The following is a 26131-nucleotide window of genomic DNA, read 5'->3' as shown; positions in this document are numbered from 1 at the left end:
TCAATATTTGAACCAAACTTTAAACTTTTTAAACTTAAAAATATTTCATTAACTAAAAAATAATAATCAAAGTTAAATTATTATTAGCCAAGGTTTTAGATTGTCTGTATTATTATTAGTATTGAAATTTTGTTGACTATTAAAATTTATAACCTGATTTTGAATCTAAAACATGAAAGACTTAGCCTAAGTAAATACATCTGGAATTGGGACCGAACGTCTTCCCTTATATAATATTCACAAAAATTTCGACAATTTCTCTATAAGTTAATTGTATAATTTCATATTTAATTTAAGTTGATAAATAAATTTTTTATTTAAAGTTATTAACCCCCCTAGAACTTATTTCAAAGAAAAATCAAAAAAGAAAGGAAAGAAGTGTATCATTCAACTTCAAATTAACAACAACACACTTTAAAAAAAGTTTAATCTGACTTTTTTTTTCATTATCAATTACTCATTTTCTTTTCTGTTATCAATCTAATAAACTTTTTACAATTACACATTTTTTCATACCACTATATATTAATTAAACAGGGGATTAAGAAAAAGATTACATTTAAGTGGTAATTTTTTAAAGTTATTAAATTCAGGATTACTTTATAATTATTTTAAAATAAAGCATATAACAATAACGTATTTATTTATTTAAATATCAATTCAAAGATTAAAGATTATAAATATAAGCGCTTTGGTCACATTTTTAAAAATTTGTGTTTCACTAATTTCAAATATTTTATTTGTATTTGTTTCATACTTTCTGATTTAACTACAAGTTTTTTAGAACAAATACATCCAATAAAATAAACTAGTTCAAAGTCATTTATATACAAACAATCAGTTGGCACGTTCAGAGACGATCAATTGATTACTTAGACTAGTTTCGTTCAACTACATTCATTCAATAATCTTCCCCAACTTTTTCACCCAAAGTTTTAGAAAAAGTACGAGAGAGACAAAACACAGACAAAAAAAAACAAAAATATAAATTTGTATTTATTTATTGATAACTCAAAATCATTATTAAGATCTCAATTGAAGATTAATATCATAGATTTACGCGTTTAATTGAAGAGTCTACAATACAACCAACAAAGAACTATGCAATTATGAGTTCAGGAAGTAAGGGGGATAGAACTGAAGATTTAGCTTCCCTATTTTTACCAGAAACATTACAAAATTTACAACAAAATTCAAATACAAACTTAAATTCAACTACAAATACAAATACAACATCAACATCACCAAACAAGGCCAATGATGATCCAAATGGTATAGATATAAATTTTAATAATTCACTTGGAACAAATAATCAACAACAACAACAACAGGATAAATCAGGAGAAAGATCAGATTTATCAAAAAATGAAATGTTATCAAATGATAATGATTCAATAAATTTACCAATATCAACAAGTTATCAAGATTTTTTAAATAGTAATAATTTTATAAATAAACCTATAAATGATGAACCAGAACAACCTTTTAGTCATTCTAGTCATTATGCTCAATATATGCAATTTGATCCATCAAATATGAATATGATTCAACATTATTCAAATTTTCATAATCCCATTTATCAACAATTATATTCACAACTGATACCTGGTCAACAACAATCTCAGCAACAATTACAACAACAGCCACTACAGCAATCACAACAGCAACAACAACAACAACAATTACTACAACCTCAATTCAATCCAGATGGAAATAATTTATTACTACATTCACCTTCACCATTTCCACAACAAATGAATTATAATCAAAGAAATTATGAAGATTATGAATCAGAATGGCTTAATTCACAATCACAAATACCTTACCAATTTGATCAACAACAATTACATTTACAACCACAACAATCACAACCACCACTACAAAGTCAGCAGCAACAAATTCAACAATTACAATATAGACAGCAGCAGCAGCAACAACAACAAATACAACAAAGACAGCAGCAGCAGCAGCAGCAACAACATCAATTCCAACAACTACAACAAAATACCCAACACAATTCAAATTCCAAACGATCTCAATCTCCACAACTTCAAGAGGATATCAAAAAGAAAAAACCCAAGGGAAGAAAAAGAGATAGTAAACAAATATTTGATTTTCAAATTGATTATAAACCAACTAAAATGAAGAAATTATTAGATTTTACACCATCTGGTATTACAAGTATAAATGATTATAAAATAATTGATAATAATAATAATGAAATTAATGTTGATTTTAATGGGTTTTTTAATGGTAGATTTTTTACAAATGATACTGATAATAATAATTATATATTTACCAAAAATGAATTACAAAAAAATAATAAAATTTTAAAATATAATAATCATGAAAATCATCCACAAATTGAAGATCCAAAAGTTGTTTCATGTTATAGAAGAAATTATATTCAAATATTATTAAATATGAAATTAAATGGTATTAATAAAGATTTTAAATTATTAAAATTACAAACAAGTGAATATGGTTATACAACAACTAGAGTTATAAAATATTTTAAAATTGAAATATTAGCAACAACAAATATATCAAATTCAAAAAATGTTCCCATAATTATAAGAAATGAACCAAAAGATGTTGAAAAAGAAAAAGATAAAGAAAATAATAAAAAAATTAATTATTATGAATCCAAAGAAGATATTATACAACCACAAGCAATTGGATCACAAGAACATATAATAGTTATAAATAATGAATCAGAATCAATTATTAAAAATAATGAAATGGATAAATATTTTATTATAAAAAAATTACAATTTAAAAATGCAACTCCAAATAATGGAAATTTAACTTTTCAAAATTATTATCATTTAAAAATTAAATTAAGTTGTATTGTTGCTGATATTTATTATGATGATTATATTGATGATATTGATCCAACAGAGATCAATAAAAATGGTTCTACTAGTAACAATAATGGTAATAATACAAATGAATTTTTATTAACTGAATTAATAAGTGAACCAATAATTGTTAGAGGTAGAAATCCAAGTTTTTATGCTGAAAGAAAAGATTTATTAATTAAATGTAGACAATTTAATTCAAAAAAGAGTTTTCAATTAGCTGCTGAATCAAATTTAAAAGATGATGATAATCATAATAATGGATTTGAAGAAAATGAAAATGACCACCAAGATCATGATCATAATGATCATGAGAGTGGTTATGATAATGATAATGATAATGAACATGACAATAATGATAATAATAATGATCATGATCAAGATATGGATTCAGGATTAGCTGAAAATGATTCAAATGATGAAGGATCTCCTTATACTACAAAAACAAATAATGACAAACAAAATGATTATGGAATGTCATATAATAATTTTAATTCATCAAGAAATAAAAGTTTCAATAATAATAATGAAATAAATCAAAATTCACCAATTGATGATTCAATAAATAAAAAAAAATCAATAATAGATTTAAATTCAAAAATTTTTGAAAATGATACTAGTGGTAATCTAAATCCAACAAATTTATCATCATCATCATCATATTCAATAAATCAAAATCACACAAATCCAACTTCAACAACATTATCATCAATAGATTTAAATTCAATAGATGGTTATAAATATTTTCCTATATCACTGCACTATTATTTACCTCCAGTTAATGTTGTTTATTTTCCTCATAGAGCTCATCATCCTATTGAAAAAGATGAATTCGAAAATAATAATAATAATTTAGAATCAAATTTAATTGAAAGAAAAAGTTCAAATGTTTATTTTAAATAAATGTTTGCTTGCTTTTTTCAATTGTTAAAATAGCTAAGTTTTAACTTATAATAATCTTCTGTAATACCCTTCAATAAATGAATAAAAATAGAGCTAGATTTACTAAGTATATAGTTTGTAACATTTTTAATATAATATATATTTACATTTCCTATGACAAAAAAAAAACATTATAAAAACCTATCTTATAAAATCTATTCTTTAACTAAAATTGAAGCAGCTCCCATACCTGTACCAATACACATAGAAGTTAAACCAATTTGTCCTTGTTTTAATAATCTTAAAATAGTAGCATATTGTCTTGCACCAGTAACTCCTAAAGGATGACCTAAAGCAATAGCACCACCATTTAAATTTAATTTATCTTGTGGAACATTACATTGTTCTGCACTATAAAGACATTGAGCAGCAAATGCTTCATTAATTTCAAATACATCAATATCATCAATTGTTAAACCAGTTCTTGCTAATACTTCAGGAATTGCAAATGCTGGACCAACACCCATAATTTCTGGTGGTACACCAACTGATACAGCAGCAATATATTTAGCAACTATTGGATAACCTTTTGATTCAGCTAATGATCTTTTCATTAATAATACAGCTGCTGCACCATCACTAATTTGTGAAGCATTACCAGCAGTAGTAGTACCTCCAAATGCAGGTGGTAATTTACCTAAACCAGCAGCATTTATACCTTTTCTTGGACCTTCATCAGTATCAACAATGACTTCTTTTTCAGTAACATTACCATTTGAATCAGTAGTTCTTATAATTGATTTAATTGGTAAAATTTCATCTTTAAAAGCACCAGATGAAATAGCTTTTTCAGCTTTATTATAAGAATTAGCACTAAATTCATCTTGTCTTTCTCTTGAAATATTATATTCATTTGCAACATTTTCATTTGTAATACCCATTGGAATTAAACATGAAGCAACTTTTTCATCTTCACCTAAATGAGGATCTATTTGTGGAATAGTAGATTTATAATATTGAGACATTGATTCAATACCTCCACCAATACCACAATCAATTTCTCCAACTGCAATTTTATTTGCAATATCTGAAATAGCCATTAAACCTGAAGAACAAAATCTATTTATACCAATAAAAGCAGAAGTATAAGGAATACCAGCAGCTAAACAAGCACCTCTATGTTCAGTTGAACCAATAGCTTGATTTAAAACATTACCCATAGCAACATCTTCAATTAAATTTGGATCAACTTTTGTTTTAGCCAAAAATTCTTTTAAAAATTCAGTTAAAATATATTCTGATCCAACTGATTTAAATGAACCTTTAAAACCTTTACCAATAGCTGTTCTATATGCTGCAACAATAACTACATCATCTGGATGTTTTTCTAATATATCTTTTTTATTATTTCCTTTAATATGACCGTTTACCATCTTTGATTATGTATATATGTATGATATTTGAATATGTAAGTGTTAAATGTATATATATGACGATTTGATAAATATATAATTAAGTGTGATTATACTTTATAATGGTTAAGTGGATAGTTGATGTGAATTAAAAAAAACTGTTAGATAACTGAAAAAAAAATGGCAAATTGTTGATATATTATATTTTAATAGAATAAAATTTGAAATATGGAGTAGATAAAAGCTTGTGAATAATTAACTATTGTATTATGTAATAATTTATGTAAGATTGTCTAAATTAAAGAGAGAATTAAAGCGAGGTTTAAGAATGATTCGTACGAAAGTTCTAGTCATACATGAATTTTTATTTCAGGGGGGCCAATAGTACAACACACTTCCTTCATCGAGAGATACATTCACATTATGGACTTATTGGTCATTACCTCTACACTTGTTCTTTTACCCGAACAGTTTTGTTGTTATCATTCACTATCTACATCGGTTCAGAATTACTTATATTCTTCCTTTTTTTTTCCCCACATAATAAATATTTCTGTAACTTTGTACACTACCAAGTTTTAATACAACGGTTTTAAAGTGAATCAGTAATTGACCAATTTACACTATTAATAGAACATACTTCTAAAGAATTTATTAGTCAACATAAGAATGATTGAATGGTTTCAACGAAGTTAATCATTGGCTAGCGACCGGTATAGTCAACCAAAACGACTAGCTTAGTAGGATTTATGCAACCGTATTTGCAAATGGCTAATATTCTATGTAACAATCAATTTTTTGTTAATTCAATGCTACTACTTACTACTATAATTCTTATAAAAAGTTTACCGAGGCTTCTGATTTTTAGTGCTACCAACTGTATTATGGTGTTAAAAATAATTTAAAGGCAAACGGTAATTAAAGAAAACAAACGGATTCTTACTCTTTTTCTAAAGGCCGATAATTTAAATTTTATCTACTTGTATTGTCTTGTATTGTATAGACATTACTTTAACACTTACTGAAAAAGAGTTTTGCTTTTGTTGCAACACTCCTCGAATGAAGGATTTAAGTATGAGCATGGGAAGATATTGAAACTAGAATTGAGCCAAATACAGATTTAAGTCAATCATGAACAAACATCAACGGAGGTCGGTAAATACAGATCAATAAAGTGTTGAAGTTAGCCGAGTTATCACAACATCAAACTATGTTTGGATATGCTATACCATTTTAAAAAATACGGTTTAAAATACTCAACCGGACTTGAATCAATCATTATTATGGAGTCTTATATCATTTAAGTGGTTTTGATATCTTATCAATGAATCACAAATATATTTAAATCCCATGAGTTAACTTTTTATCATCCCTAAGTCCAGTAAAACAATTGGTTTAAGTTTAGGAAAAGATTTCAAATTAGCTGGGAAAGAGATATAAAGGAACAATACTAAGTAGTTCGAGTCATCCCGAGGATTATTTTCATACACTCATTATGTTTTTCATAAAACAAGATATTTGCTAGGTTTATTGAATGACTTTTAAAATTTTGCCCAGTTTTGAAGAAAAGAACAAAGAACAAAACAATTTGTCTATTCAGATAAAATATCTATGTTCCTTTTGTTCAAACTGACTGCGTTGGATTCTAAAGGTCTTTCAATGAAATAATTAGAAGCCTAAGATTACACTTATTAGAGAGCAGAAGTTCACATCTGAACTGAAAATTACTTCAAATCATTGGAACTTTTGATTGAATCAAATAGTTACTTTTGATTGTTTCACTGATATTTGATTTTGAGATATGTTCAAAACTTTGTTTATTTCAATACTAATTTTAATAGCTCACTGAAATTTCGTATCAGTATTGTTGGCTCTATTGTAAGAAAAATAGAGTTTCAAGCCAATGTTACTTCGTCGTTTTAGACTATACCATTTGTTATTGCTGGTTTACTACTTTCTTTAATCATGATTCTTCTTGATTCACGTTTTCTACAGCACTTGAATTCAATGTTAACTTTCTCAAGTTAAGCTACTCTTTTTTTGGATTCAATCACTCCAGAAATAGGAAGCTCATAGCATTGTGATTAACAATTACGAGTCCTCGTAAGCCAGATAGGCTTTAAGTACTTGTTGACATGACAATATAAAAATCATCTTATAAGCAAGAAAAAGCGCAAAATTCTGATCAAATTTTTGCGTATTAGTTTAATAAAATGTTTCATAGTTTATCTTCGTAAATTTGTTCTTTAATTATTAGAGATCTTACGTATTTTGAAAATTTATTTATTTATAGCATAGATAGAATTAAATACATGAAATTTTGATCAATTTTTAGTATCTAACTTACAATATTACTTGAAGTAAGGAATACAACTCACATCTTGGATATGAATTTGATCTAATCATAGGAAAGCAAGAATCACAAATTAACAGCTGTCAAATATATATTATTTCAAATACCACATAACTTTTCAATAAAGATGACATCAGTTGCATCATCATCATCATCATCAAATCCATTAATATCTGATCAACAAGTAACTTTCCAATATGCAAATGAATGTGATTTAGAAATACATTGTTCACCATTTGGTTTAAGTGGATTATATATGAGAATTGGAGGTGCAAATATAATGGGAATTGGATCAACAATGGGATTAATAACAGGTAGTACTAAGGGGCTAATACATTATAATAATAGTAATGATTTAATTGATCAAAAATATAAAGCATATGTTGTTATAGATGAAGAAGGAATGTTAAGAATAGATTTTACAAAAATTACTATAGATAATAATTCAAAAGAAGGTAATAATAATAATAAAATTGAGAATAATGTATCTAATGCGTTTGAAAATGATGATAATTTAGAAGAAGAAATACCTACATTAGTGTTTAAAGGACCTTGTCCTGAAGGTAGACCAGATGATATAGAACCTTTTATTGGAATTTTTTCATTTGAAAAAGAAACTTCATAATAAATAAAAATAGAGCAGAAGAATCGTGATTCTGAGGAGGTATTAATCAACTTTAATTGGCTTTAATTAACTCTAATCAGTGAATGTTGTACTCTACATTATTTCATGCATACATCGGAATTAAGTTTAACAGTATCGTAGTATCTATCGTAATTATTTTTTAAGTATTGTTGCGCGATACTTTATCAGAGATATCGGATCTACATAAAATTCAATTGATAACAAAAACAAACAATAATCAAAAACAGTTTTATTTGTATATATCAAAACGTTTTAATGCATAGAAATGGAGAAACCATACCTGCCATTACTGGTGATATAGACTATAAAAATGCAATTCATATATTTCCTAAAGATTTATTATATCTACGATCAAGTATTATAGCATATGGATCATCATTAGTTTCAACATTTGTTGGATTTCCATTAGATACAATAAAAGTTCGAATGCAAACTCATAAAGAATTTACAAGTTATTATGATTGTATAAGAAAAACATTAGCAAAAGAAGGAATACGAGGGTTTTATAGAGGTGTTTGGGCACCATTAATTTCAACATCTTTTTCAAAATCCCTAAGTGTATCAATTTATTCATTTTCAAAACCTTATGTATATAATAGTTTATTTAATAATTCAATTTATCATAATATAAAAGAAGAACATCCATTTATAAGAAATTTACCAGTTTGTTTCATATCAGGTTTAATTGCAGGTGGATGTGTTTCAATATTTGCATGTCCTTTTGAATTTATAAAAGTTTATGCACAATTAGAAAAATTAGTTGGTAATAAAGTTGGTGCAAAATTAAATGGTTCATCAACTATTCAAATAATGAAAAATATTATAAAATATAAGGGTATAACTGGTTTATATTCTGGTTTTAAATTACATTTAATAAGAGATTCTTTATCTACAGGTATGTATTATAGTTTTTATGAACTGGTTAAATTATTAGTTAGTGGTACTCAATCTTCACCATTTTCAATATTATTAGCTGGTGGATTATCTGGTGTTATAAGTTGGATTATAATTTTCCCAGTAGATACAGCAAAATCAATTATACAAAATGATGTTGTAAAAAGTATATTAAGTCAACAACATGGTATATCAATGAATAAAATTATAGATGATAACAACGAGAAAAAACCAAAATTTTTAAAAAATTCTTATAGAGGTTTAGGAATATCTGTTGCAAGATCTTTTATTACTAGTATGGTGTTTTTCGGAACTTTTGAATTAGGTATGAAATATTTAGCTTGAAAGAGTTATACAAAATATTTGGTTCCTCATAATTATATTTACATTATACATTATACATTACACATCATAAATATTTATTAGATAGATTAAACTAAAAATTGTTTTATTTTTCTCTTGATCTACCTCTATCTTCATCTGTTCTATAAGCTGGTGCAATCAGATCAGATATTTTTCTAATTTTTCTAATTGGACTTGAATCTTCATTTTCACCATTACTTTCATCATCAAGTAGTCTTTTCATTGGAGATTTTGATCTTGTTCTTGTTGCAGGATAATCTTTATCATCTAAAATTGGTATACTTTCATTTGATAAATTATTATGTTTATTATAATTTGGTCTTGAAGAAAGCTTTTGATCAATACTTCCATATTTATGACCATTTCTTAAACTTCTTGATTCAAATTGAGCTATTTCATCTAAATCTAATCCAAGAACATTTCTTCTATTTGTTCTTTTACGTTTTTTTGATGAATTAGATGTTTCAGTTGATAAATCTTCCAGTTTTGGTCTTATTTCAAGTGTGTTTTGTTTGATATCTTCTACTTCAGTTTTAACTTTTTCATTAAGGTCGTCGATTTTTTCATATTCAGGTGAATCAACTTCAGTATTTAATGATTCCAATACTACTTCCTCCTCTTTAACCACCAAAGAATCCTCCTGAGTTTCAGGCAGTTCATGATCGTCTTCATTTACTTGTTCTATAGGCTCGTCAATTTTATCTACCGTGATCTCCTCAAATGAAACAATCTCTGACTTTTCAATACCAGATCTGAGCATTCTTCTCTTCCTTCTTCTTCTTTTTGATGGACGAGTGTAGGAAATTTCAGTTGTTATTGTAGTATAGTCATCATCGTCATCACTTTCATCAGAGTCGGTTTGATCTCTTTCTGCATTTGTTTGATGACTAAAATTGAATGATATATGTGGAGTTTTATTTGATACAAATTGCTTAAATTTAGAAAGTTGAAAAACATTTGAAATTGGAATTTTATTTTCTTTAATGTAGTCTTTCATGCTTGATACTCTGTTTTGAATTACATTTTTATAAATGGATATTGAATTATCGACAAGTTCTTTAGATTTGTTTTCGACTTTATGCAAGAAAGATGGAACTGATTCTTTAACCACATCCACAGTATTAGACACCTTATCTTCAAAATCGTGTACCTTGTCTTGAACAGCGATGGTCACTCTTTTATCAACATCAATTTCGTCATCTGGGTTGCTTTCATACTCGACGTCCTGCTCTACAAATTTTTCAGCCGTATGGTAAATTTCAGAACCTAAAACTTGGGCTTCTTCAGCTAAACTTGTAGCCTCATCTTTAATCGCATCACTTGCATGTTTTGTAGCTTCTATAATTTTTGAATCAACATCTACAGTTGGTTCTTCAGTTTCAACTGTTGGGTCAATTTTTTCAACAAATTTTTCAGCTGCATTAATCACTTTAGTACCTGACTCTACTGCATTCTCTGTTAGTTTTGAATAATCAACTTCTTGTAGCTTCTCCAAAACATCTTCTGCGATCTCTTCAACTTTTTTATCAACATCGACAGTTTTCTCTTCCTCTTCCTCGTTGTATTTCCCGTCAGCATCAATTTCTTCTACAAAACCTTCAGCCGCTTCCAATATTTTAGAGCCTCTTTCTTTTGCTTCATCAATTGCACTAGTAAAATCAATTTGTTCAATTTGTTCAATTTTGTGTTCTACCAACTCCTTGACTTTACTGTCAACATCAATAGCTTCACCGTCACTACTATCAATTGCATCCATTTTCTCAACAAAATCTTCTGCAGCATTATTGAATACACTGATCTTTTCTTTTGCAACATTTAATAAATCTGAGACGTTTATTTTTCTCAAATGATCAAACGCATTTTTGGACTTTTCAATTAATTTTTTATCAACATCAATTCCTTGAACAGTTGGCTCCATTGATGCGTCCATCTTGATTACAAATTCTTCTGCTGCTTCTAAAACGTTGGTACCTATCTCCTTTGATTCTTCGAGATGACTCGACACATCAATATCTTTTACTCGTTCAACCACACTTTCAGCAAGTTCTTTAACTTTTCCATCAACATCAATTCCTTCAACATCGCTAGAATTATCCGGATTAAATCTTTCAGCAAAATCGTTTACAGCTTCAGCTATTTTTTCACCTGTATCTTTGGTTTCATCAATAATACCTGACACATCGATTTCTTTTATTTCATCTAAAACAACCTCTGCTTTATCTTTAATCTTTTCGTCAACATCAATAGCTTCAGTTTCATTGTCATCAAATGCATCCATTTTATCAACAAATTCTTCAGCAGCTTCAATAATAGTTGAACCTTTCTCTTTAGCTACATTGATTAATGATGCAACTTCAATATCTTTCACTCGTTCAATACTGTCTTCAACTACATCTTTTACCTTTTGATCGACATCTAACTCATTATGACTAATTTCTGCTTTAGATTCTTCACTTACAAACTCCTCTGCAGCTTCAACGATTTCCGAAACTGATTCTTTAGTTTGTTCAACAGATTTTTCAAAATCAACTTCTTTTAATTTATCATCTGCTTGCTTAGCAAAATTTCGTACCTTTTCATCAACGTCTATTGCTGCATCTTTAGCACGCTCTGGTATCTCAAGTTTTTCTACAAAACTTTCTGCAGCATCTAAATTCTTTGATCCTGAATCTTTTACATCTTCAACAATCTCCGAAAACTCATTTTTTGTTTGTTCTTTAGTTTCACATAACTTGTCATGCACATTACTCAAACCTTCTTCCAATTGGTTTTTAGTTACTTCCATTAAATCGGAACTTATAGTAGCTAATTCATGAGATTTATCAACAACATAATCAGCAACTTGTGTCGATATGTCCTTAAGTTTTTCAAATTTTTCCTCTACTTGACTTTCTACTATAGGTTCGGCATCTTCCATCTGATCATCTACGGGAAATTGATCTGCGTCATTTATATTCTCAACAAATTGTTCAGCTGAATCTATTAGTGAATTAGTTGCGTCTGATACAGATTTTTCAACTGAGGTAATCTTTTCTTTTGAGCTTTCCACGAATGGTTCAAGTTGATGTTTGAAGATTCCAACATTAGGAAATATGTTTAATAATTTTTTATGTAAATTGAATGTTTCGGTAGTCCCAGGTTGTGATTCACTTGTGTTTGAGATTTCCTCTATTGAATTATTACTAATACGGTCCACCTCTGAAGCATCAATTATAAGTTCTGACTCGTCAATGGCATCTAATTCTGGCGGCGTGACTTCTTCAACTTCTAATGTTTCTTCGACAGTGGTATTATCCACCGATTCAACGTCATGAGGATCTTCTTCATTAGTTCCAGAAGATGGTGAGACATTCTCTGGAAGAGACGCATGTTCAGTCTCTTCCAATATATCATGAGTTTGAGTGGTTTCGTTTCCAACACTCACTGGTTTAGTATCATCTACTTCCATATTTGATGTATCTTCAGCTGTATTAGTCATTGGGGTAATATCATTTAATGTGTCAAGTTCAGGATAAGTAACTTCATTTAACGTATCAAGCTCTGGTGGGGTTATTTCCATTGTATCTACTTCAATGTTTGATGATGACGCAAATTCTTGTGGCTCAGTGACTTCCATTTCTGTATCACCATCTTCATCAACGTTCTCACTCAATGATTCAACGTCATATACTTCTTCGTTCTGAAAAACTTCATCTATATGATCAACAACATCAGTATCACTGGATAAGATGGTCGTTTCATCAGCTACCTCTTGTATTGGGGAAGATTTGACTTGATTTTCAGTACTGGTGTCGGTCCCTTCTTCTACTTCAGCATCATTTAATTCTTCCTCCACTGATTGTATCGATGTAGTTTCTTCATTAATTGTGACCTCATCTGATTCACTTCCTAAGCTATCCAATACTGGTACTTGAATTGGTTCAAGTACTTCTTCAACCACTTGACTTGATAAATCATTTGGTGCTTCAGATGATCCTCTTATGCTTCTCTCTAAATCCTCGACAGCTTCGATTTTGACATTATATTTTATTTCAGTTTCTTTTAACTTTTGTAAAGTAACTTCAGGATCTTCCTCTTGAATTGTTCTAAAAATAGGCATTGGTGGTTCTTCATCAGCAGATTCAGCAATGTTTGATTCCTCAGTTACTTCAACTTCTTGGGCCGAGTCATTTTTTATATCATCTTTAAGTTCTTCACTATCCTCCTCTATTACAATTGGATCATTTTCAACATTTGATGAATGAATATCTCTTATATTTGTATGATGATAATCACTTTTCATAGATTCAAATTGACTTTCATCAGCTAAAGAAGCATCAGATCTATTATCATCTAAATCATTAATTTTAATTTTTTGATCACTTAATTCATGAGCATAAAAGGCATCTGGTAATGGTGCAAAATCTTCAGGTCTAAAATTATTTTCATTAAAATTTGAGTCAGATTCTGAATTTGAATTTAATTCTTCTTCATCTTCTTCTTCTTTGATTGAACTATATTTAGCTAAATTATTATCAGTAATTTCTGAATCTGCCATATAACCTGATTGAGAATGAGTTCCTTTAAAATTATGAATATTTCTTTCTCCTAAAGCACTTGAAGCATATTGCATTAATGTATTAAAAGTATGTGTTGATGGTTTAGGTCTTTCATCAGTATCATCTTCTTTTTCTTCATCAGCATAATCATCAACTTGTGAATCAAAATTTAAAGGTTTTTCTGAAAGTTCTGGTGATGAAATAGCTTCAACATCATTTTCATCAGTTTCACTAAGATCAGAACTTATTTCTTCGACGTCATCTTCTGATATAGCTTTAACATTTCCCTCATCATTGGATTCACTTTCAACTCCGCTCCAACTTTCAGCGTCTGATGATACATGATTTATTTCGATTTGTTGATTGTGATCTTGGTTTTCATAAAATAAATCATCATTAACATCTTCATCCACATTTTCAGTAGTCACTAAGTTTGGATCAAAACTTTCATTCTTATCTTCATTGTCATCGACAATAAATTTTTTATCCTCACTATCAGGTTCTTCTTCAAATTCATCATAGCTGTCTAATGCTAAATCTTCAGCTTCGATATCTACACTGTCTTCTGAATTGTCATTATCTGAAGCATCTACCGGTAAATTAACGATCTCTGTGTTCGTTTCAATTATTTCTTCATTAATTAATTCCTCTTCCGCTTCTTCCTCCGCTTCATCAACTTCTTCATCATGATCCATTTCTTCATCTTCTTCATCCCAATCCTCTTCAGCTTCATTCTGTATAAATCCATAGCCATTTCTATAAGGATCAATTTTGGTATAATTAATATGTTGTTGATGATGATGATGTTGATGTGAATTATTAGTTAAAGGTTGCATATAATTTTGATTTAAATAATTTAAATTTTGTTGATCAAATACATTATTTGTAATTGCTTCATCTTCTTCATCATATGCTTGTTCAACATCTTCAGATTCTTCTTCTTCGTCATATTGTTGTTCAATATCCTCTTCTTCTTCAGACCCAGACAATATTTCAATTGCTTCGTCTTCGTTTTGACCTTTATCTTCATATTGTGAAGGATAATTATTGTAAGACAAACCTGATGGATATTGATAGTTTTGACGATTTGGTATTATGTATTGATTATTATCCGCATTCTCCTCTCCATCTTCTACTTCTTCATCCTCTTCAACTTCTTCTTCTTCCTCCTCTTCTTCATCTTCGCTATCCAAATCTTCTTCTTCCTCATCATCATCATATTGCACATTATACTTAGGTAAACGTTTTCCACCAATATGCGCTCGTTGATCGTTATTTTCTATATTCTCATATTCTTGTTGTCTTCGTAGATTTTCAATCTTTCTTTCTTCAATTAATCGTGATTCATTTTGTTCTTTTTCTTTCAAATAGTCACCTAATTTATTAAATTCTTCATCAAAATGTTTCCTTTGTAAAATCTTTTTATTTTTTAAATTTTCAATTTCTAATTTTTGTTGTTGTTTTAATGAGTTAATTTCTTTGGAATGTTCAAATTTTAAATTTTGATATCTTTGTTTTAAATCATCTATCCAATCAATTACATCTTCTGCATCTTTTGCTTTGAATTGAATTTGATTTTTCGAAGAAGAGTGATTTGAATTTGAATTATTAATTGATGTGTATTCTTGAATTGAATTTGTTGATGTATTATTATTATTATTATTATTCCTGATTGATCTAGTATATAACTGTCGTGGTTTACGTTGTGGTAGTCTTTGTTGATTATCTCGTATATTTTTGGATTTATTATATGGTGAGGTGTAATTGCTACTCATTATAAGTTGAAGATCTTATTGAGCATTAATATTTTGGATGATTTATGATTGATGATGCAATAACCCCGTAATTGATCTCATAAACATCTTAAATCGTTTAATTGTATCAAATTTATTATTTGTAACGAAATGGTAGTGTGTCGCATAATTGGTTTGTCATAAAATTATTTATGTCAAACATCTGACGTTTCAAATTATTTTCCGTCTTAAACCGTCAATTTTAACACTGAATAATAGATACATGGAAATAGTGTTATACGATTCGACAAATATGTTAAGGACCGCTTAATTTCACATCTTTCTAAAAAATTTTATGTAACTTCTAAATTTAGAAACTTTTTATGATTTGAAATTATCATTCGTATAAATTTTAGATTATGATTCCTTAAAAAAAAGAAATATTAATAACCTAGTTTCAAGTTTCGAAAATTTCATGATTTTCTTTCTAAATGAAAAAGCTTTGTGTGCCAACCTAATATTTGTAAAGATCTCATATTTTCACACGGCTTTTTGGGCTTTTTGAAAGTGTTTAAGAAACGATTACAAAACATAATTTTCTTTGAATTAACTTTGTGCAAAATCGAAGTTTTTCGTAGTTGAGCTTTGATTTTAGGCTAGAAGTACCAAATATTTTTCGGATATGAGTTTTAGCATTACTTAACAACTAAATAAACTTGCATATTTAAGAAAGTGTACATTTGAAAAATAATAAAAATCAGGTTTTATTCATGACTTTGCTTCTAGGCAAGAATTATCCACGAAGGCTGTACTCGATGTTCTACTAAGAACCTTGAATCTACAAAGTATCGCAGAAAACTCTTATTCTTAACTTGTCAAAGCATGTGATCAATGATTTTTAAAATTTAAGTCTGCTTTTCGTCCTATTAATTGCAAGGATGGTATATAGCTAGGGACCAAAACTAGTTGAAAACAATATATGAAAATGAGTTTCAGATTAAAGAACGTTTGCATTTTAAATATAGTAGATCAAAAAAAGTCTCTATAATGGTCATTTTTGGTAAAAATTTTAAGGAACTTGAAACTCAGGGTAGTCCAATTAAATTTGCAAAAATTGATCAATTGAGGAGATGATGAGTTTAAAATGTATGAGTAGATGTAATAACCTTCAACAAAATACTTTTCGTATACTATTTTTTCAATCATTTACTTGTATTACTTCTTGAAAATTGCATTACTTCTTGAAAATTGAAAAATACTGGTCATCAAGACAAAAAGAAATTCTATGCCTTTCGGGGAATTGAAAACAACTGGAAAGCCATACGGTTACGGTTAACCTAAAAGTAATTCGAATTATGCAAATGCATTGGTTAGGTAAACTGTATCAACAAACAAATAGGTTTATGGTTAAATTCAAGATAACCCGAATTAAATAACGGAAGCTGGTTAAAAAATTGAATGCGCTATTATTAAATACAATTCATTTATATGTTGATAAATTTGCAAAGAAATAAGTAATAAGTACTTCCTTAGCTCATGAACGTTCTATAAGGGAAAATTGGCTAAAGGGCTTTATAATTAACCTCAAAGTGACATATTTCCATGAAACAACACAAATCAATGGAGTTTGGAAGTACAAAACTTTTTGTTTAATACAAATATTTTATACAATAAGAAATGCAAGTAATTTATGAAATGATTTACACTTTTTTATTTCTTCTATGCAACAAATATTAAATTCAAGAGTATTATCATGAACTCAAAAGTCCTAATTTCCATTCGCTCTTGAAAATGGTTGAGTCCAGCTCGAATCAAGACGTCTGTGATGCTATAATAATAAAGTTTTTCAATGATATGCCAAAAAAAACTTTAAATAATTTGGGCTAAAAAAGTTTTTATGAAGTCGAGGCTTATGTGTACTAGTTTATCCTTACCCTCGTTTCAATTCTTAAATTAGTTTCGTAGTGACTATTTCATACCATAACTCAAATTTGTGATTATGAAATTTGTTTCAAATCCAATTATGATAAAATTTTGACATTTTTCCATCAAAAGCCTTTCAAATTTTTATACCTAATTCACAGTGTAGTTCCAAATGGAGAATTGAAATTGGTTTTGTTTTAAATTATTATATTAATGTATAATCTATTAAATTAAATAATTTTGCATGACAATATTTCACTCATTCATTAAAAAATTATTTTTACAATTATAATATGTAAAAATTATTATAATATTAATTTGATAGATGATACAGAGAAAGAAAAAAAAAAACATATGATCAAACTAGACTTAATTGGAGTAATGCTAATTAAGTTTAAAATGAAAAATTGAACCATTTGTAAGTTATATTCAATACAACTTAGTTTTTGTTTACAACTCCATATATATATATTTATAATATACGAATTTTTAGTATTGCTATATTATTATAGAGTATAGTTTAGTAAGTAAAGTACTAGATTCACTACTAATTAGAGCGTAAAATAATATTAAAATTTCTTTTTCAGTTCTTCAAGTATGAGATCTTAACTTTTGGTATGAGCTAGATTTTGTGTCATTCCAAATTTATAATAATAAAGTAGAGAGAAAAAAAAAAAAATTCAAAATTCCTTCTCTCTTTATTATTATTTTAAACTAAACAATAAAACTACCAAAATAGTAACACAATTTAAAATTTCATATATAAATACTTAATAAATGATACATTAAGGATATACTAATACAGAAAATGTTACTATTATTATTAGGTAAGCTACGAGTGTTATAAGTAAAAATGAAATTTAAAGTTTAATTTTGAATTTCAAAATGTAACAAATTTTTTTTTTAATAATATACGTACGTACATACTAATGGTATTTACATTTGAAATTTGAACTATAAATAACTCATAATCTCTCCATCTTTAAAATTTTCTATATCTCTTTGATTGATAGTCTACCATTCATCTTCACTTTTGTTTCTAATTCTTGCAATTGACAATATCAATACCTCATAAACTCAATTGAATCACAAAACTACAATAAAACAATAAAAAAATGACTAAAGAAGAACAAGAAAGTCAAACTCCAGAATTATCACCAAATGAAATTGAAGCTCAAAGACCATTATATGAACCAGAATATGATGAACAATATACTAATTCAGCTTTAAAAAATCATTTAATTGCATTTTTAGGTGAACTTTTTGGTACATTTATATTTTTATGGACAGCTTTCGTTATTGCTCAAATTGCAAATCAAGATCCAACTATTCCTGAACCAGGTCAAGGTTCAAATCCAATGCAATTATTAATGATATCTTTTGGTTTTGGTTTTAGTGTTATGATGGGAGTTTTTATGTTTTTTAGAGTTTCTGGTGGTAATTTAAATCCTGCAGTTACTTTAACTTTAGTTTTAGCTCAAGCTGTTCCTCCAATTAGAGGTGTTATTATGATGATTGCTCAAATGATTGCTGGTATGGCTGCTGCTGGAGCTGCTTCAGCCATGACTCCTGGTAAAATTGCTTTTACTAATGGTTTAGGTGGAGGAGCTTCAAGATCAAGAGGTGTATTTTTAGAAGCTTTTGGTACATTTATTTTATGTTTTACTGTTTTAATGATGGCAGTTGAAAAATCAAGAGCAACATTTATGGCACCATTTGTTATTGGTATTTCATTATTCTTGGGACATTTAGTTTGTGTTTATTATACTGGAGCTGGTTTAAATCCTGCAAGAAGTTTTGGTCCTTGTATTGCTGATAGATCTTTCCCAAATTATCATTGGATTTATTGGGTTGGTCCAATTTTAGGTGCTGTATTAGCTTGGGGTGTTTGGAGATTATTAACCTTTTTAGGTTATAGATCATGTAATCCAGGTCAAGATGGTGATGGAACTGATTAGGGAGAATAGATGATGCTTGTTAAGAGGAATTTGGATATCAATAGTGTTCTTATCACTTTTTTTTTTGACAAATTACGGGTATTGGGGTATTTAGATATATTTAATGTTAAATAATAATATAATAATGATTAATAATGTTTTTAATAAGAATCGATTGAATGTAAATACTACATGACAATCACAGAAGGAGGTTCAGATAACGTAGATACAACACAACACGACGATCAGAGAAAGAAGTTTAAAGACTTTACATGCACATTAAAATCAATATATTGGTAATATATTTCTTCTTTTTACAAGTTAAACTCATGGGTTAAAAATTTCAAAAAAAAAACCTTTGCACATATCTATCTCGACTTCATATCACTCCATTGCACATATCTATCTCGAATTCATATCACTCATTGGAAATAATAAATCATCCTTTACACCAGCATTAACACTATCACCTAATTGAGAATATTTATCTCTTAAATTTTGATATTTTTGTAATTCTCTACTTTCTATATCTTCTAAATCATCATCATCTATAACTTCTTTAATTGGTTTATTTTTAAATGATTCATTTGTATTATTACTTCCACCAGATAATTTTAAATCTGATTTTGAATCAATCATTCTTACAAAATCATTTATATCATCATCCATATATAATCCACTTAATGCTGCATCAACACTATTATTACTTTGATTAAAATAATCAGACAGTGGTGTATGTTGACGTATACTTGTATTACTAAATCTTCTACTTGCTCTTGAACCAAATGATGATGAAAATCTTGGAGTATTATTTGTTGAATCAGGATTTTGAAATATTGAATCATCATTACCAGTTGATGAACTAATTGATCTTGGGAAAGAAGAACTATATGGATTATTATTATTATTATTATTATTTATTATTGGTATATTATTTGTTGATGGTGTATTACTTCTTGGATTTCTTAAAAATGCAGCTAATGAAGCATTTGAAATTGATTTACTACTTGTAATTGAAATTTTTCTTTCTAATGATGTTGATTGTTGAATATTAGAAGTAGGTTGATTTTGATTTTGATTTGGGTTTTGATTTGGGATTTGTTGTACTGGTACAATAGGTACTTTTTGTGCAGGAGAAGTAGATGATCTTTTTGGTGATGTTGAAGTTTCTTTTATAAACAGTATATTATTATGATCTTTTGAAGAATTTAATGAAGAACATGGTGATAATGATGATAATTTATTTTTAATATCTTCATCATGTTTTGTAAAATGAACTGATAATACTTCTTCATGTTCATGTAAATTAAAATCATAATGATTTCTATAAGCAATTGAAATTTTTAAAGTACCTAAACTTGTATTTATTGGTGTAAAAAATTTTTGAGTTGTATGTGATTCATTTAATTCAATTATTGGTTTAGATAATCCTATTCTTCCCTTTGAACTAATTGGTTGATTACCATCTAATATTTTATTTCCTAATGATAATTTATTAGATTGTTTTAATTTTAATTTATATGATGGCATTAATCTTGAATAACCATAAATTGTACGAAATAATATAATAGCTTGTTTATAAATAGTTGGCAATTCATCATTTATTAAATTAGTTGGTCTTTGATCAAATTCAATTAACCATCTTTCTAATACAACTTCTTGTTTTTTACTATTTGATTTTGCTACAGTCCATGGATGTTTTTCATCATCAAATAAAACTAAAGTTTGATTAGAAGGTAGTTGTCTTAAATCTAAATATGTTTCAATAATCATTGGAGGTATAGAAGTTAAATCTGAACTTTTCCATAATTTTAAATCTTCTTTTGTTGAAGATATCATATGAAGATTAAACCATTTATTAATTTTATGATGAATTTCATCATCATTATAAGGTGAATGAATTTTTTTTGAATCTGATCTTGAATCTAATATAATTTGAGCAGCTTTTGTGAAAAAATTAATTAAAACTTGAGTTAATTTAGCTGTTTGTTTCTTTGCTGCTGCTGATTCTGATTGATGTTTTAAATTTTGATCAACTGACATTTATATGATTTAAGATTGTGTGTAATAAAAAATAGGATTTAGAGGTAGAAGGTTAATAACAAAAAATTGTGGCGAATACTTTTGACTCGTGTAATATCCTTTATATCACAAGTTCCGTATTAGCATAATAAGCCTGATATTTGTTATAGATTGTATTGATGAAATGAATGAAGTCCCCTGATTATACTTTGATAATAACTTTAAAAGGGCAATAAATTGATTATTAAAGACGTGTTGGTTGTGATGATTTATCTTAAAACCGAAACTTTACGAGACACTTAATTTGTTGAATACAGCTGAATTAGCTTTAAAGTGAACGTGTCTTAGATGATCTTTGATTGAATTTGAAACCTTTTGTTCAAAGTAGTATTTAGTGAACGTGTTGTTGTAAAAAAAGAAGGAAGTTCTTAATAACTATACTTTTGTTATGAACTTTGAATTGATCTATCTGAAGTTTTAGGTATAACTTCTATGTTTTAGTGATTAGTTGTATAAATAGACTAATCCTATATTATGATAAGATTATACAACTCTCGATTGATTAATAGTCTTGATCAATATTGGTTGTAAAAAAAGTAATTGATAAGTGGTTAATAATAAATTTGTTAAGTACTTTAAATATTTTTTTCCTTATCGATAAGAAAAAGATAAAATCTAATTCCGTACTAACAGAAGTTTAATAAGTACTTAGCCTATATAAAGAAAATATTATATAATACATCAATCAACAAAGATAAGATGAAATAGTCATATATACAAAGTAAAGGAGAACTAACAAGACTATACACGTGTAATAATTAAATATTTTTGTTATTGTATATGAGGAGAGTTAGTCATTTTAATGATTCGTATAAACAAATAAGATTTTAATCAGCAAAATCATTAAATGACTACACATCAAAATATGCTTTTAGTCATTACTATCATAAACTAAACCAAATATAAACATAAGACCTAAATGTAGCAACATTTTGAAACAATAATCAAGTCATTGAGATATTAACTCTAAAAATGATAATTTTGCCCCGCTTAATGATTAATGATCTTGTTTGTCAGTTTGAAACTCGTATATGTAATAAATTTGAAACATTGATGTCACTTTTGTTATTTGGTTAAACGTATTAAGGCCAAACGTACAGTAGGAGAAATTACGTTTTTATATATCGTAGTGGACCGACCTAAAGTTAGCACGAAGCCTCGCCCCAAATTAAAGTGGATATTCTCTCTTACACAAAACTAGCCTCTCAGCTCTAAAATATTTTTTTTCACCAACTACAATATCACTGTTTGATAATATTTACAACCAGTTTAACCAAAGTATACCAAATCTTAGTCTGAATTGAAATGAATAATCAAATGAAATGGATGATGATAATTTTGATATAGTAAAAGCTCAATCTCCAAAATCTTATTTATATTCAATAGTAGCATTAAATCATTTAGGAGAAATAGCATCCAAAATAATAATAACATTAATATCAAATGGTAGATTAACTTCAAAAGAAATTAGTAATGAAACAAATCTTACAATTAAATCAATAAAAACTTCATTAGTTTCATTAATTCAATTAAGTTGTATTAATTTTTGGTATGATGAAAAAACAAGACAAACTTTTTATTCATTTAATGAAATTGGAATATTAAAATTAATTCATAGTGGTGATATATTAAATTATATAACTCAATATTATGGAATTGAAGAAGCAGAAATTATTCAAAATATTTTAGAAATTGGTCATATAAAATTAGAAGATTATTTAAATCAATTTATTGATAATGAAAAATTAAAATTAACAAAAGAAAGATTATTTTTAAAATTATTTAATGATGATTGGTTAAAAATTTTAAAAATTTATGATTATCAAGATATAAATGATATATGGCAACAAATATTTGATGATACAATGGCTAAAACTCCAAGATCTGCTACTACTTCAGAAGTTAAAAGAATTGCAGAAGTTACAAGTATATGTAAAGAAAAATTAATAAAATTATTAGAATATCAACCTATTGAAACTTTTATAACAAAACATGGTTCAAAAAAATTAAATCCTAAATTGGTGCTAACTTTCAATTTAGAAAGATATTTAAAACATTCAAGAACTGAATCATTTACAAATTTATCATGTTCAAGAATTGGATTTATAACTTCAAAAATTTATGAAGCAGGTTTAAAAAGTATTGAAACAAATAGTCCAAATTTATCATATCCATTTTTAAAAATTTCTGGATTATTAAATTTACCAGGAGATTTTAAAGAATTTAAATTAAATATTGAAAGAAATTTAATATCTGAAAAAAAAATTATTTTTACTGTTAAAGATATTTTGAAATATTTACCAAAAGAAATTGATATTAGAAATTCAACTGTAACTTTTAAGAATACTTCCGAAAATGATGATGATGATGATGATGAACCACCAACAAAAAAGATAAAATTAGAAAATGGATTTAAACATAATAATGATGATGAAGATGATGAAGAACTTATCAGTACAATTAATCAACATTTAAAATTTTTAGTTTCTAGTAAATTTTTAATTGAAGTATCTCCAGGATTTTATAGTGTACCATATTATCAAATGTCTCATACTGTACAACAATATAATTTTGAAATGATTATAAAATCAACTTTAAGAGAACAAGCATTTAGAATATTAAGATGTATAAAACAATTAAAATTAGCTGATGAAAAAGCTATATCACAACAAGTTTTATTAAAAGAAAAAACAGTTAGAAATGAAATTTATCAATTAATAAAGGCAAATATAATTGAAATTCAAGAAATTCCAAGAAGTATAGATAGAGCAGCATCAAAAACTTTTTATTTATTTAGATATAAGGAATTTCAAACATTTGAAAATTTAAAAAATTGTTTAATTTATGATATGGCTGAAATTTTAAATCAAATAATTTTTTTCCAAAATGAAAATAAAATTTTGTTGGATAAATGTAATAGAAAAGATGTTGAAGGTCATGAAGAAGAATATTTAATTGATTCAGAATTAAAAATTTTACAATTTTTACAAAATCGTCAAATTAAAAATATTATAAAATTTAATAGAATTGGTTCTTTATTAAATATATTTAATTTATAAATATAATATATAATATAAGTAATTGTTTGTACTTTTTTTCATACTTTTAAAATGTTTAATCTTCATCTTCAACATCTACATCTTCTGCTTCATCATCATCTTCTTTATCAGGTTGTACATAAGTTTGTGGTATATCAACAACAGCTTTATAATCATTTAATCCAACTTTTTCTAATTTAACTTGAGCACCAGTATCATGAGGTACATGATCAACAGCATCTGAACCTTTAACAGTTAAATAAGGACCCCAAAATAATATACCACTTAATGCTACACCCCAACCAATTAAACTATAACTTTCTTTTCTAAATGTAGTTAAAACACTTGATAAATTTGGCCAAGTTTTTTGATCTGCTTGACCATTATTTATATCTGTTGAAATTTTTCTTATGGATTTTTGAAAATTTATTGATCTTTTTTTTAAAGTTAATTGAATTGATCTTTTAAACATGTTGGAAGGAATTGTTGAAAATTTGACTTTTATAAAAATTTGGAAGTGAACAGAGCTTCGATTAACAAATAAGAATTCGATTATACAAATTTAAATTCTACGTTCTATATTAAATTTTTTTTTAAGCTCCATACTACATTGTATTTAAGATTCAGCAATTTTATATTGTGATTCGTTTGAAACTTCTAGTAAAAATTTAATTTAACTCGGTTGATGCAAAAGGGGTTAAATATTAAATTTTGTTGATGAAAAAAAATCAAATTTAAAAAATTGAATCTATAAAATAAAGAATAAGTTCATACCAAATGTATTTATCAGTAATGATATTATAAAACAAGTTCCATCATTAAATTTGATAGGCTTCAATCAATAGAGATCAATAATTATTCTAATTTTTTTCAGTGCAGCTGAACGAATTTTATCAGTTAAATCAACTTAACCACTTGAAAATTTTGATTTTTCCATTGTTGCAAAATGAGCCTCATAACTCATACAATAACCCACCAATGTGATATGAAAAGGGGTTTTTTCTTTTTCATGTCAAGTATGACAAATGTAATGGAAAACTAGAGCCATTGACCATTGAACAAAGGCTCTCGTGAATCCAAAAATGAAGGTGAATCAAGATGCAGTGTGAGATTTATGGATCAGCCTAAACAATCGAATGAATGAGGGAGGGCCAGATGCTCTAGAATATTTTGAAAAATCAAAATGATTAGACGTTTTTTACACCGGTGGTCCAATTTGAATGGTATTTGACAAAATGTTTGGATAAACAATAATTCATTTAGTTTGGTATGAATTAAAACGGAACCACGGTGCTAAATAGGACTGAGAACTTTTTTTACTGGTATGTTTAATTGCTTTGCAAGTATGAAAAAGAAAAAATATTAGACTATCATAAATTACTGTTGGTTGAATAAGATTTCACCCTGATTTTAGTTTTGGTCAAACGTCCTTCATGGTTCCGTTTTATTTCAAATCCAACTAATCGAAT

The 26131-nt window shown here is 27.3% G+C and overlaps 9 protein-coding genes across 9 annotated transcripts; 5 read left to right on the top strand and 4 right to left on the bottom strand. All coding sequences in view use genetic code 12, as the record gives it.

The window, feature by feature from the left end:
* Positions 1–1109: 1109 nt before the first annotated feature.
* On the top strand, positions 1110–3764 carry REP1 (Rep1p; the record flags this gene model as incomplete). The annotated part of the gene is made up of 1 exon (XM_051755812.1): positions 1110–3764. The coding sequence occupies one exon, from the start codon at positions 1110–1112 to the stop codon at positions 3762–3764; it is 2655 nt and encodes an 884-aa protein (XP_051616861.1).
* Positions 3765–3958: 194 nt separating this feature from the next.
* On the bottom strand, positions 3959–5176 carry POT1 (acetyl-CoA C-acyltransferase; the record flags this gene model as incomplete). Its single annotated transcript, XM_051755801.1, has 1 exon — positions 3959–5176. The coding sequence occupies one exon, from the start codon at positions 5174–5176 to the stop codon at positions 3959–3961; it is 1218 nt and encodes a 405-aa protein (XP_051616860.1).
* A 2459-nt stretch (positions 5177–7635) lies between these two features.
* On the top strand, positions 7636–8133 carry KGF55_000121 (uncharacterized protein; the record flags this gene model as incomplete). Its single annotated transcript, XM_051755790.1, has 1 exon — positions 7636–8133. One exon carries the CDS (start codon positions 7636–7638, stop codon positions 8131–8133), a length of 498 nt encoding a protein of 165 aa, XP_051616859.1.
* A 276-nt stretch (positions 8134–8409) lies between these two features.
* KGF55_000120 (uncharacterized protein) lies at positions 8410–9393 on the top strand (the record flags this gene model as incomplete). Its single annotated transcript, XM_051755780.1, has 1 exon — positions 8410–9393. One exon carries the CDS (start codon positions 8410–8412, stop codon positions 9391–9393), a length of 984 nt encoding a protein of 327 aa, XP_051616858.1.
* A 103-nt stretch (positions 9394–9496) lies between these two features.
* Positions 9497–15724, bottom strand: KGF55_000119 (uncharacterized protein; the record flags this gene model as incomplete). Its single annotated transcript, XM_051755769.1, has 1 exon — positions 9497–15724. One exon carries the CDS (start codon positions 15722–15724, stop codon positions 9497–9499), a length of 6228 nt encoding a protein of 2075 aa, XP_051616857.1.
* A 2996-nt stretch (positions 15725–18720) lies between these two features.
* On the top strand, positions 18721–19563 carry AQY1 (Aqy1p; the record flags this gene model as incomplete). Its single annotated transcript, XM_051755758.1, has 1 exon — positions 18721–19563. One exon carries the CDS (start codon positions 18721–18723, stop codon positions 19561–19563), a length of 843 nt encoding a protein of 280 aa, XP_051616856.1.
* Positions 19564–19944: 381 nt separating this feature from the next.
* Positions 19945–21585, bottom strand: KGF55_000117 (serine/threonine protein kinase regulatory subunit; the record flags this gene model as incomplete). Its single annotated transcript, XM_051755747.1, has 1 exon — positions 19945–21585. The coding sequence occupies one exon, from the start codon at positions 21583–21585 to the stop codon at positions 19945–19947; it is 1641 nt and encodes a 546-aa protein (XP_051616855.1).
* A 1361-nt stretch (positions 21586–22946) lies between these two features.
* Positions 22947–24683, top strand: KGF55_000116 (DNA-directed RNA polymerase III subunit; the record flags this gene model as incomplete). Its single annotated transcript, XM_051755735.1, has 1 exon — positions 22947–24683. One exon carries the CDS (start codon positions 22947–22949, stop codon positions 24681–24683), a length of 1737 nt encoding a protein of 578 aa, XP_051616854.1.
* Positions 24684–24738: 55 nt separating this feature from the next.
* Positions 24739–25134, bottom strand: KGF55_000115 (uncharacterized protein; the record flags this gene model as incomplete). Its single annotated transcript, XM_051755724.1, has 1 exon — positions 24739–25134. One exon carries the CDS (start codon positions 25132–25134, stop codon positions 24739–24741), a length of 396 nt encoding a protein of 131 aa, XP_051616853.1.
* Positions 25135–26131: the final 997 nt, after the last annotated feature.

Source organism: Candida pseudojiufengensis (assembly GCF_024610245.1).
Source record: "Candida pseudojiufengensis strain CBS 10847 chromosome Unknown scaffold6, whole genome shotgun sequence".
Classification (NCBI taxonomy): Eukaryota; Fungi; Ascomycota; class Pichiomycetes; order Serinales; family Debaryomycetaceae; genus Lodderomyces; species Lodderomyces pseudojiufengensis.
Note: the sequence above shows the minus strand (reverse complement) of the source record. Positions and strands in the feature narration are given on the sequence as shown.